The following is a 13,047-nucleotide window of genomic DNA, read 5'->3' as shown; positions in this document are numbered from 1 at the left end:
GATGACAAAAACGACCTATCATTTCTTAATTTTCTCTATATATGATATTCTTTCAGAGTATCTTACAATGCTATAGCAGTGTAGCTCAGACAAATTTCCAAATCTATTTTTTGTTTTCTATATAAATACCTTTTACCAAGTTCCTTTGAATATTTATTTTACCAGTATATCTATTTGATTTAAATTCTTTTAGAAAATTTATTTGCAGAAAGTTTTCTATAATCAGAAAGTACATAGGATCTTTTGTTTCAGTGAATTTATATTTATTTCTCTCTCTCTCTTTCTCAGATAATGTTCCAACTAAAATGTTGATTCTTAGTACATACACATATTGCTGAATAATGTTTTGTCTTACTAGAAAAGTGGTCCTCTGAATGATGTCCACGACTCTGCAAACTTGGTTTTGGTCTGATTTTTCTGTACTGCACATTATTAAAATACTAATCTCTCATGCTTCTATTGCAATGGATAAGAATCTTCACCAACCCAGTTTTGTTCATCTAATTATGATCTTGCTTATTTTAAAACACGTGGATTTGAAAAGCATAATAATCAACTTATTATATTATATCACATGTTGATCCAAATCAATGTCATCTATAATATACTTTGGCACACTAGAGTGAGCCATAGCCTATAGAATAAAGCTATTATCACTATTCTAGAACAACCTAATAATATTTTTCACAAGCCCTAGAATTATCATATCAAACACATCTTAAACTTGTACTAATATAGCTCTAACATCGACCCTATTAGGTGAACATTAATAATGGAAGGCCTTGGGGTCCCTAACCTTTTCTATTAATTTTTTAAGGTAGAGAAGTTTTAATGAAATTATTGTTATTTAGTGGAGTAGATTTTTGCAAATAATAGTATTATGGAGTGTTCTTTATTTTTCACATATTGCTGAAGATTTTAATCATTAGAAATAAAAACGAATTTAACTTCAATTTATAAGTTAATTTTACGAGTTGTTAGACTTAAAATTTTAAGACAATATTAAATTTATTTGAAGTTTATTCTAATGAAATATTATTTGTTAAACTTATTATACTATTTGTTATCAAATTGTTATTGATTTACTTATTAACGTCAAGTTTCAATTCAATTCAATATGTATATGTCTCAAATTACCTATAAGTTTGTGATTCTATATTTTTTCATATAAATTCATCTAAGTAGTATATAATGATACTTGTGTAATCTATATCGCAAGACTAGTCTAATCCGTATTGGTCAAACTCGTCTAATTTATTAATTGACTTATTTAATATGTATAGATAGACTTGTCTAATGTATACACCTAATCTTCTAGATTTGTTTAATCCATGTATAAACATACTCGTCTAGTGTCAGTTGTTATACTCGTTTAATTAGAGTATGAACATAGTCATTTAATCAATGTATGTGTAGACTCGCTTAATGTGTAAGACTCGTTTAATCAATGAATGGACAAATTCATCTAATGTGTATTAATAGAATCATATAATTTGCATATGGACAAACTTACACTATGTATATTGTCAAAGTTCTCTTAGAAGTGGATGAACAAATTTGTTTGTTAGACTTGTCTAATAACAAACCCATCTAATGGATATTCCTATACTTGTATACTCAATGTGTACAATTATTTGTCTAATTTGTTATACATGTACGATAATTGTATGAACAAACTTATATAACGTGTATCGTCAACTTATGTAATTAATGTATTGACAAAAGCAAAATATATTTTTTTCAAAATTAGTTATCAAACGATCAAATAATTAAAAATCATAAAACAATAAAATTAAAAGTGAAAAAAAAATTATAAAAGTATTAATACTTTAAATATAAATTTGTATTTAATAATTTATTAAATGATCAATTAATTAGAAATGATAAAACAAATAAACTTAAGAATGAAAAAAATAGTATAGAAATATATTTTATTTTTTAAGACAAATGATTTTAAAAATAAAATAAATGAATAAAAATATAAAATGACTTTTCTGGACAGTAAAAGAAATATAAATAAAAAAATTAACAATATTAAATAACTAAAAATATTAATTTTTTAAATATTTGTCAACAAAATAAAAAAATAAAAAAATAAATTCTCTAATATCTTATTTTTCTTATATTATAATAGATAATATATTGTAATAATTTGTTTTCTGAAAAAAACAGTATTATTTTCCTTTTAAAAATTGAAGTTTTCAAAGTTATAATGATGCTATCGAACTTTTTAAGAACTTCCAAGAGTTTGAATATTTATTTATGTGCATCTTGTTGTTATGGTTGTGATCAGTCAACTCTCATTTATATATTGAACTTCCCAATCATGAAAATACCTTACTATGGAAACATGAGAATCATGAGGCCATGTTATCAACTAACTAAAGTAAAAGCCACAGTGAGCTTTTTTATATATTGTGAAAGAATAATGATTTTTAGACAATATTTTTTTGAGAACATTTGAACATTGTGAAAATTAGTTTAACAAGTTCTGTTTCAAAAATTAAAAATTGTTTACTATGTTTTTTTTAAACTAAAATCGTCATAATAATAAGACTTTAATTTAAAATATTTTATTTATTCTGAATTGGTTTTTAATTTTATTTAAAGTATTTTTATTTTTATTCTATTATACTTATTTTTTTTATTATTTAATTAATATGATGTTTGAAGTTAATGTAATTAATTGAATTAACGATAAATATTACAGTAATAAAATTGAGATTATTTTATCATAAAAAATTAATAAAGTGAACAAATAAATAATACAAAATGAAACATCGTTGTTTATGTGAATAATTTTCTTGATTGTAATTTTCATTACGATAACAAAAATATCTTTTCGGTTTATTCTTAGTTGCTTGATCCATTTCATTATTCATTGCTTTTCCTGACAAATGAAAAAAACATATTCTTCTTACATTCCTTTTATGCTTTCCCCTGGTCGGTCTCTTCCTGGTTCCTTACTTGGTTTGTCACTGCATGCAACCATAGAAAAAAAAATGGACCATGGATAATTCAAATGTTAGTTTTTTTTTTTTTTTTTTTTTTTTTTTTTTTAATTTTGTTTTGTTTTAATGATATTACTAAATTATGGAATTGTAACCCAGTGAACTCTTGATTCCATATTTTGTAACTGTATATGTAAGAATTGAAAACAGAGATGTTTTTTAAGGAATCTAAATATAAATCTAAATCGAACATAGTATGTAGGATAACGGCGCATCTCATGCAACTCAACAGACACACACAAGTAAATAGCTCAAGTAACCACATGACATGTTCGTTGCTTCATTTTCTTTTTCAGCTCATCATGGTGATGATAAATGTTATTTGGCCATGCAGATTCTCTTTTTGCTTCTGCAATTCAAAGGGTATATCGGTAGTCCTTCAATCAGGTAGATAAATTATTATCACTTTTACAAGAAGTTAAAAATTAAATATTTCGAAAACCCACATTCTATTTTCTGTCTTTTTGTTGCATGTTATCGTGGAGATGACCCTTTCTCATTGGTTTCGATTTTCTCACCATATTATTGTCATCAAAAAAATGTTTTTTTTTTCATTATAAAATTGTCATGAAAAATAATATAACGAAAAATTGGGTGAGTGAATGTGACACTTAGTTGCCACCATTATCACAACACAAGCTTCACTCATAGGTTTCCCGCGAAGCATAGATAGATGGATATATAGCCAGAGATGAAATTCTGCTTGTGCTTGGCTTTGGATTTTTATCTCGGAAAAGAAAAAGGGTTTTGACATGGCACTGAGCTTTCTGGAAAAATCTAAGCCAATTTGAATTGGTCACGCTCGGAAAAGGAAATGCTTGTCTCTTTCGGAGTCCAAATGCTAGATCTAATAATTGAAGTCTCTGTTCAAAGTTTCTCCTCCTCCTTCTTCTTCTCCTCCAGATATCTTTTCACAGAGCTTCAAATCTGCAGATTTTTTGTTATTCCTTTTTCTTACTACTTCTCCGTGCCTCCCCAATAATTTCTGGTGTTTTAGGCTCACTGGGGTGTTTCCTTTTCTGTGTTTTCATTGTAGACTTCACATTGGTTGTCACAGATTGCAGGCCCAGTTCTGCTGTAGGTTGTGTCTATCGCTTGGTTTTGTCTCAACTTGAGCCACCATTTTCTTCATTACTCTCTAAGCTACTCTAGCTGTCCCTTTTTTTCCCATTAATTTCTCTCTCTCTCTCTCTCTCTCTCTCTCTCTCTCTCTCTCTCAATTATTAGTTTTATTTTATTATTTAGCTTAGTTTCTTTTTTGTTCATTGATTATTAAATTACTGGGATTTGGAGCTTCTTCTGGTGGGAACCTTTCTGGGGTTCAGTATCTGTTCCTTGCTTTATTTGTTATTTCATTTTTGCTGGGTACTTGTGCTGAAGAGTTATTACCTAGTTTTGGGTTGCGGGGTATTTGTGCAGTTGTTAGTGGTGTTAGTTTTTGAAGATGCTCTGCGTTTAGGATTATCATGTACTTCAACTTGAGCTCCCTAGCAAGTGTTTTTAGTGAGTTGATCCTGGTTTGGGGAAAGTTGCCATTTTGGTTCCTAGTTTTAGCAATGATACAAGAGTCTTGGTCCTAGGAAGAAAAGCTGTTTCTTCACGGAGGGCATTTCAGTCTCTTGATGTTGTGTTGAATTTTGTTAATCAGTGGGACAAAGGATAAAGAATGAGTGGTGGCAGGAAGAGGAAGCTGCGTTTAAGCAAGATCTACTCATTCGCGTGCTGCAAGGCATCTTTCAAGGGAGATGATTCACAGATTGGAGGAAAAAATTATTCCAGGGTGGTGTTCTGCAATGAGCCAGATATCTTTGAGGATGGTGTTAAGAATTTTGCAGATAACTCTGTCAGATCTACAAAATATACTCTTGCAACTTTCTTTCCCAAATCTTTGTTTGAACAGTTTAGGAGGGTGGCAAACTTCTATTTTTTGGTCACTGGCACCTTGGCCTTAACAAAACTTGCTCCATATACTGCTGCCAGTGCTATCTTTCCACTGATTGTTGTTATTGGAGCTACTATGGTGAAAGAAGGTATCGAAGACTGGCGCAGGAAAAAACAGGTGCTATATTCTACTTACCTATTTATCCTGTTGTCGAGTTTCTTCTTATAATGTCATTATTCATAACCTTTTGCCGTTCTGTTTAGTTTCTTCGTAATATTTGGAAGGGATGAGATGCAGTTACCAAAATTGTTTTTTTGTCCAAATGCAGTTTTTGCTAAAGGGTTTGATTCCTCTAAATTTTTAAATTAAAGTGCAAGTGCTATTTGGGGAAGTCAGTTCATAAAACCCATAGTGTGTTTTATTGTATTATATCAAACTCAACAGTATCTTGCATATGACAAAATAATATCTCCCAGTAAAAGTTGGCATTTTTGAATATTGATATTGATGCCCATATGGTTGAAAAGCAAGAAGGAAAGGGAAGATAAATGTTTTTGTGGAAAGCTGTGACGGCAGTGTAAATAATTTTTCTTGTGGAATACTTGTGCAGGATATAGAGGTGAACAATAGAAGAGTTAAAGTTCATAAAGTTGGTGGTATTTTTGAATATACTGCATGGAAGAATCTGAGGGTGGGGAATATAGTGAAGGTAGAGAAGGATGAGTTCTTCCCGGCTGACCTGCTGTTGCTTTCATCCAGTTATGAGGATGCTGTTTGCTATGTTGAGACCATGAACTTAGATGGGGAGACAAATTTGAAGTTAAAACAAGGGTTAGAGGTAACATCTTCCTTACAGGAGGATCTTAACTTCCAAAAATTTAAAGCTACAGTGAAATGTGAAGACCCCAATGCAAATTTGTATTCATTTGTTGGGAGCATAGAGTTTGAAGAGAAGAATTATGCCCTCTCTCCTCAGCAACTTCTTCTCCGTGACTCTAAACTTCGTAATACAGATTACATTTTTGGAGCTGTCATTTTCACTGGTCATGACACTAAGGTTATTCAAAATTCTACTGACCCACCTTCAAAAAGAAGTAGAATTGAGAAGAAGATGGACGAAGTCATCTATTTCTTGTTTTGTATTTTGTTTTTAATGGCATTTGTTGGATCTATTTTCTTTTGCATTGCAACTAAAGATGACTTCCAAAATGGGTTGATGAAAAGATGGTATTTAAGACCAGACGATTCTGCTGTTTTCTTTGACCCAAAAAGACCAGCTGCTGCTGCTTTCTTTCATTGTTTGACAGCCTTAATGTTGTATGGGTTCTTTATTCCTATCTCTTTGTATGTGTCAATAGAAATGGTCAAAGTTCTTCAGAGTATTTTCATCAATCAAGATATCCATATGTACTACAAGGAAGCAGACAAACCAGCCCGAGCTCGTACTTCTAATTTGAATGAGGAGCTTGGGCAGGTTGATACAATACTTTCTGACAAGACTGGAACTCTGACCTGCAACTCAATGGAGTTCATCAAATGTTCTATTGCTGGGGTAGCATATGGCTGTGGTGCTACAGAGGTTGAGAAGGCCATGGGTAGAAGAAAAGGTTCACCACCAATTCATGAGCATGATATTGAATCAGAAGCACATAACATTAGGGGTTCGCTTGATAAAAAAGCACTTATTAAAGGCTTTAACTTTGATGATGAAAGAATAAGAGATGGACATTGGGTAAATGAGCCTCATGCAGATGTTATCCAAAAGTTTTTCCGCGTGTTGGCTGTATGTCATACAGCCATAACAGAAGTGAATGAAGAAACCGGAAATGTTTCATATGAGGCTGAATCCCCAGATGAAGCCGCATTTCTGATTGCAGCAAGAGAACTTGGTTTTGAATTCTACAGAAGGGGTCAGACTTGTTTATCGACATTTGAGTTGGATCCAGTTTCTGGCAATAAAGTTGAAAGGTCAGTTGTTTCATTCAAGCTATCAATTGTTTTGTCTATGTGATAACTCTTCAATTTGACTGCTACAGCTACATTTTATCTTTGCATATCGATATGCAAAGCTTTAGTCTGGTTACTCTTTAAGAGTGCACATAATATTTGATAGTAACTTTTCATCTGATAACAGTAAGTACTGTTCAACAAAAAGAGCTTTAAATAGCACCTTTCACTATCTGAAGTTGGCATAGATATCTTCACATGGCCAGTTTACTGTAGCTGCTCATAGAGTAGGTGATTTTGTAGTTAACACTTGTATTGTTTTCAAATATCTAAAATAAAAAAAGAATATTTAATTTGTGTCTACATCATAGTTTTCTGCATAATCGTTCTATTTGATGTTGTTTTCACTTTATTCATCCTACCCAATATTAATATTTCTAAAATGCTCTGTAGCCAACTGATTTATTATTTCTATCTACTATGTTTCAGGATTTCTTTCCTCCTCACGTTTATGATACATATTTTCATTAATGGGTTTCTTTGTGCAGGAAATACAAGCTTCTCAATGTTTTGGAATTCAATAGCTCAAGGAAGCGAATGTCAGTGATAGTGGAAGATGAAGAAGGGAAGATTTTGCTTCTCTGCAAAGGTGCAGACAGGTTTGTGATAAACTTGCCTGTAATCTTAAATGGTTATGAATTCCAAAATTTATCCTCTGATTCACCCTATTGACCCACCTTGAGTATTGTTTTCATTCAGCATCATGTTTGAAAGACTTGCCAAGAATGGGAGGGAATTTGAAGAGAAAACCATGGCGCACGTGCATGAATATGCTGATGCAGGTCTGAGAACCCTTATTCTGGCCTATCGCGAGCTTGGTGCGGAAGAGTACAAGGAGTTTGATAATAAATTCTCCAAGGCCAAGAATTTAGTCAGTGCTGATCAGGAGAAACTGATTGAGGAAGTAGCAGATAAGATTGAGAAGAACCTGGTCCTTCTCGGTGCCACTGCCGTGGAGGACAAGCTCCAAGATGGGGTAAGCTAGAATAAAAGTGCTTGTTTTACCTTTTAATATTTACTCATTGGAGCAGCAACTGATGCCTCTCGTATTGTTGCTAGGTTCCTAATTGCATTGACAAGCTTGCCCAAGCTGGAATTAAAATTTGGGTTTTGACTGGGGATAAAATGGAGACTGCAATCAACATTGGGTATTATATTCTGATTATGCCCTTTTAACTATGGTATTTGTTGAAAGAGAGCAAAATAGATGAAAGAGTGGCTGAAAACTGCGTATACGGATTGTAGAACAGACTCCATTGTATATTAACTGATGACTATACATACATGATATGATATTCCTATAAATCATATTCTAATAAATCTGATTCTGATAAAATATTCCTATTCCTATAATTATGAAAATCCTAATTAAATAAGGAAACAAATAAAAAATATATAAGAAGAAAAAATCCTGAGATAATTTAAGATTCTCTAAAATAATCTTATATAATATTTATAAATGTTTCATATATTTATCTGACATAAATATTCCATTGTAGTTTTGCTTGCAGTTTGCTTAGAGAAGGGATGAAGCAGATTATAATTCATTTGGAAAGTCCAGAAATTCAAGCACTAGAGAAAGATGGGGACAAGATGGCCATTGCCAAGGTGAAGTAAATTTCATACCATAGTTTTGTTTTTATCTATCACTGTGTAGCTTACATTTCTAGTAAAATATTTAACAACATGCTAATAAGTTGGTTTCTTCAACGTTGCAATATTCCAATGACACCTCTTACATGTGTCAGCTTGACCTGCTTTTTATATTGCCGACAATTTGAACTTATGTTTCATTGTTTCATTGTGTTTTCTTTAACATAAAAGATTGAAAATGTTTTATAAAGAGTTTCAGTAACTGCATTAGCATACCATTTCTCTTTTCTATTTCAAAAGATATAAGAATTGCCATTCATGCTTGTGTACTTTGAGTTGTATGATATTAATTTCTGCACTTAAGCTCTATGCTGTTGTAAATTTGCTATCACTATGTTTCTTTCCATCTTAAAACTTGTACCATGGCGTAGATTTTAAAATTTGTTTGTTGATATTCTCTTTGCTGATTCTTCTTTTAGGCATCAAGGCAAAGTGTCCTCTTTCAGATATCTGAAGGTGCTGCCCAACTCACTGCGTACAGAGGGAGCTCTCAGAAGGCATTTGCTCTGATTATTGATGGAAAATCACTTGTTTATGCACTAGAAGACAATATAAAGAACATGTTTCTGGAGCTAGCGATGCATTGTGCATCTGTTATTTGTTGTCGCTCATCCCCAAAGCAGAAGGCACTGGTATTTTGCAATCTGTGCTTTGTTTATAATATGCTAATCGTGATGGTAATTTTTGGTTAGCTAAGCTTTCAGAATTGATTGGTCTTGTTCCTCTCTTTAAGGTTACTAGATTGGTTAAATCTGGAACTGGGAAAACAACCTTAGCTATTGGGGATGGAGCTAACGATGTGGGAATGCTTCAAGAAGCAGATATAGGGGTTGGTATAAGTGGTGTTGAAGGAATGCAGGTAATGCCAAGCTTCACAAATTATTCTTTCGTTTTCTTTATTGATTTCTTCATGTGATTTTCTGAACAATATTTTTTGTCTTTTTCCCCCAATTCCCCAGGCAGTTATGTCTAGTGATATTGCAATTGCACAATTCCGGTATTTGGAACGGTTACTCCTGGTTCACGGACACTGGTGTTACAGAAGGATCTCGTCTATGGTATTTACAATGCTTGTATTTCAGCTTTAAATCCTAAACATGGTAGATAGAGGTTCTGACAGTCTGGTAACTTTTTCATTGGCAGATATGCTACTTTTTCTACAAGAATATCACATTTGGTTTCACTCTGTTCTTGTATGAGGTGTATGCATCATTCTCTGGACAACCAGCTTACAATGACTGGTTTTTGTCTCTCTATAATGTCTTCTTTTCATCACTTCCTGTGGTTGCACTTGGGGTGTTTGACCAGGATGTCTCCGCTCGGTACTGCCTGAAGGTAAGTTTGTTTTAGCCTATGATACCACTCATCTTTGCTAATGAGCGTGAAATGAAAATTTACTGTTGCTTTGTCATCAAATAGATTGCACATAGAACAGAAAAATAAAAGTAAATGAAAATCTGTGTAGTACTTATGATGTAATATACCTACCTCAGAAATAGCATTGATTTTTGATTGATTTCGGGTTCCTTTGCTTGCTTCTCTGATGATGATTTGTTGTTAATATGGCAGTTTCCTTTGTTATATCAAGAAGGAGTACAAAATGTTCTGTTCAGCTGGCGTAGAATACTCAGCTGGATGCTTAATGGATTTATCAGTGCCTTAATAATTTTCTTCTTCTGCACAAAAGCGATGGAGCTCCAGGCCTTCGATGCAGAGGGTAGAACTGCCGGAAAGGATATATTGGGAGTAACAATGTATACCTGTGTAGTTTGGGTTGTAAACTTGCAAATGGCACTAGCTATAAGCTACTTCACCTTGATCCAACATTTTTTCATCTGGGGTTCCATTCTTTTCTGGTATATTTTTCTCATGGTATATGGAGCAATGCCCTCACACTTTAGTACAAATGCTTACAAAGTCTTCATTGAAGCTCTTGCTCCATCCCCTTCCTATTGGCTTGTGACATTCTTTGTGGTTATCTCAACCCTTATACCATACTTCTCCTACGCAGCAATTCAGATGCGATTCTTTCCCATGTACCATGAACTAGTACAATGGATAAGGTATGAAGGGAAGATTAAGGATCCTGAGTTTTGTGATATGGTGCGGCAGAGATCATTGCGGCCAACAACCGTGGGTTCAACAGCACGCTTGGCTGCTAAGGCTCACCACGTAAGAGACAGAAATGTTAAACAGTAGATAAGATATTTTGACAAATTAACCATGAAAGCATTTAGTTAGTTTGTGTACAGCTTCCTACAAATATGTAGTTTTTATTTTGGTCTTTGCCTGTGGTCATGGAATTGCTTGCTGGATCCTTTGAACCAGAGGAGTTTTGCTCCACGGTGATTGCATGGTGCAAGGACCAGTATTTGTGACTGAGGCTGGAAAGAAAAATAAAATTGTATATCTGTTTCGGCCATTTTGCTGCTGCAAACAATTCATTTATCCACTTGTATCATAGTAGTTACTGTATAGAGACAGACCAATTCTTTGTAAGATTGGATTATAGCTGCTTGCTGTTGTAGAAAACAAAGTTATCCTATTACTGAGAACATTTTTTTGCGTGAAGCAATCTTATAAATATGTTTATTTTACTAATTCTTTTATTCTAGTTCCTTGTCAACTGTTAGAAGTTACCAAGTTTACTCGATTGATCAAATTACCAACTAGAAAGTATGGATCCCCTGCAGAATAAATCGAAGAAAAAGATCAGCTTGAAAAACTTGAAAAAGATCAGCTTGAAAAACTTGGACAACAGATACCAACAAAAAAAGACAGGGGCACTAATTCATTACCATAATCTCATCTTCTACGTTTTCTCATCACATCACCAGATTCCACGATGCAGCATTTCGAAAGTGCAAGAAAATTCGTGCCAAATAAAAAGAAAAAAATTGCAGACTAATTTGTAATTTTTTCTTATTAAAAAGCAACAACAAGAATCTGCATTCACGTCCGGAGAAGTGTTTATATATATATAATATATATATACACACAGAGAGAAGTCAACACCCAAAGCGAACGTAGCCTAAAAAAGTTACAGGAAAAAAAAAAGATGAAGAAAAAGGGGAGGAGGTTCTAGACGACATGGAGGCCGAGAAAATCGGCGGCAGATTTGGCCATGAGGGTGGCGAACTCGTTGAAGCTAATGACACCGTCGCCATTGCTGTCGGCCTCGGCCATCATAGAGGTGAGCTCGTTGTAGGAGAGGGGATGGCCCATCTTGGCCATGGAGCCGGCGAGCTCCGACGCCGTGATATAGCCGTTGCCGTCACGGTCGAAGGAGCGGAAGACCTCGAGCAGCTGCTCCTGGTTGATGAGAACCTCCTCGTTGAGGTCGGGCATGATGGCGTGCAGGAGCTCGTCGAACTCGATGTATCCGTTGCCGTTTTCGTCCATGTTGGAGAGCAGAGCGTATATCTCATCGCCGGTGGGTTTGATTCCGAGGGAGCGGAGGAGGGCCGCCAGCTCGAGGTGCGTGAGGCTGCCGTCGGAGTCCATGTCGAAGCGTTTGAATATGTCGCTGAGTTGTTTGATTTGGTCGGTTTCCTGCATTGACATCGTACGTCTACGTCGTTTTGTTTTGACGGTGAAAGAGGATAACGATGATGTTTTGGTCGTGTTTCTTCAATTCTTCAGATGGAGAGAAGAAGAATGGTAGTTTCCGTCTTTCACAACGATGGATCACGTTTCGCATTTGGAACGGTTCAAAGGTAGATGGAAAGCGCGTGCGAAACGGTTGCAAAATAAATAACGGTGTGATGAGTGGATTTTTTTTTTTGTCTGCAAACCTTTGCAAATGGAAACAAAATGGTCCTATATTTAATGCATGTCTGGTTGGAACTGTCATCTAGAAAAGTTGAGGTTTTGGATATATACGATAAGAGTTAGATTTTTCTTAAATTTAGGAAAACATTCGCTGTATTAATTGCCACTTGCCCACCATGTTTTTTTAGAATGTACATATAAAATATTATCTTATTATAAACTTTACCATTTTCATGAAAAATTTAATAACTTGATATCTTAACCAACGAAATCAATAACTTGATATCTTACAAGATTAGGATGATTGTAATGTTTTCCACATGGTTCTTCCCTACCCCAGAAGCTCCCAAATCCAAACTCTCCCTTTTGATATAACTCCTCCATCATCTTTTCAACTTCATCCATGCAACCACCACAATCGAATCCTTCACCATCTCTCACTGCCATCTCTCCTTCATGATCAATTCTCACAAGAACATCTTCATAACAACCCGATTCTATCTTCATCTTATCATCGTTTCCCTTCCTTTGACGAAGCTTTTTCTTAGCATATTCCCTTGTTTTCCTGATCAGCTTCCAGGGAAGCTTCAGCATCAGAAAGACAAGAATTTGCAGCAGCAAGCACTGGCAGCAGCATGATATGACCACGCAATCAGCGCCAAGCATGTTCCATTCTTCCATGGCTGTGAAAGAGAAGGAGGAGGCATGCCTGTTTAAACAAGA

At 34.3% G+C, this 13,047-nt stretch overlaps 3 protein-coding genes across 3 annotated transcripts; 1 reads left to right on the top strand and 2 right to left on the bottom strand.

The window, feature by feature from the left end:
* Window positions 1-3,614: 3,614 nt before the first annotated feature.
* LOC106768603 (putative phospholipid-transporting ATPase 9) lies at window positions 3,615-11,110 on the top strand. The gene is made up of 11 exons (XM_014653840.2): window positions 3,615-5,070; window positions 5,504-6,861; window positions 7,389-7,499; window positions 7,600-7,876; window positions 7,960-8,048; window positions 8,400-8,508; window positions 8,973-9,185; window positions 9,287-9,412; window positions 9,513-9,611; window positions 9,697-9,888; window positions 10,123-11,110. The coding sequence occupies exons 1-11, from the start codon at window positions 4,678-4,680 to the stop codon at window positions 10,750-10,752; spliced, it is 3,597 nt and encodes a 1,198-aa protein (XP_014509326.1). The 5' UTR covers window positions 3,615-4,677; the 3' UTR covers window positions 10,753-11,110.
* Window positions 11,111-11,442: 332 nt separating this feature from the next.
* On the bottom strand, window positions 11,443-12,441 carry LOC106767342 (probable calcium-binding protein CML16). Its single transcript, XM_014652210.2, has one exon. It carries the CDS (start codon window positions 12,115-12,117, stop codon window positions 11,635-11,637), a length of 483 nt encoding a protein of 160 aa, XP_014507696.1. The 5' UTR covers window positions 12,118-12,441; the 3' UTR covers window positions 11,443-11,634.
* Window positions 12,442-12,520: 79 nt separating this feature from the next.
* On the bottom strand, window positions 12,521-13,047 carry LOC106767343. Its single transcript, XM_014652211.2, has one exon. It carries the CDS (start codon window positions 13,003-13,005, stop codon window positions 12,583-12,585), a length of 423 nt encoding a protein of 140 aa, XP_014507697.1. The 5' UTR covers window positions 13,006-13,047; the 3' UTR covers window positions 12,521-12,582.

This window comes from Vigna radiata, chromosome 7, assembly GCF_000741045.1.
Source record: "Vigna radiata var. radiata cultivar VC1973A chromosome 7, Vradiata_ver6, whole genome shotgun sequence".
Lineage (NCBI taxonomy): Eukaryota > Viridiplantae > Streptophyta > Magnoliopsida > Fabales > Fabaceae > Vigna > Vigna radiata.
This window is presented reverse-complemented; position numbering and strand designations above follow the sequence as displayed.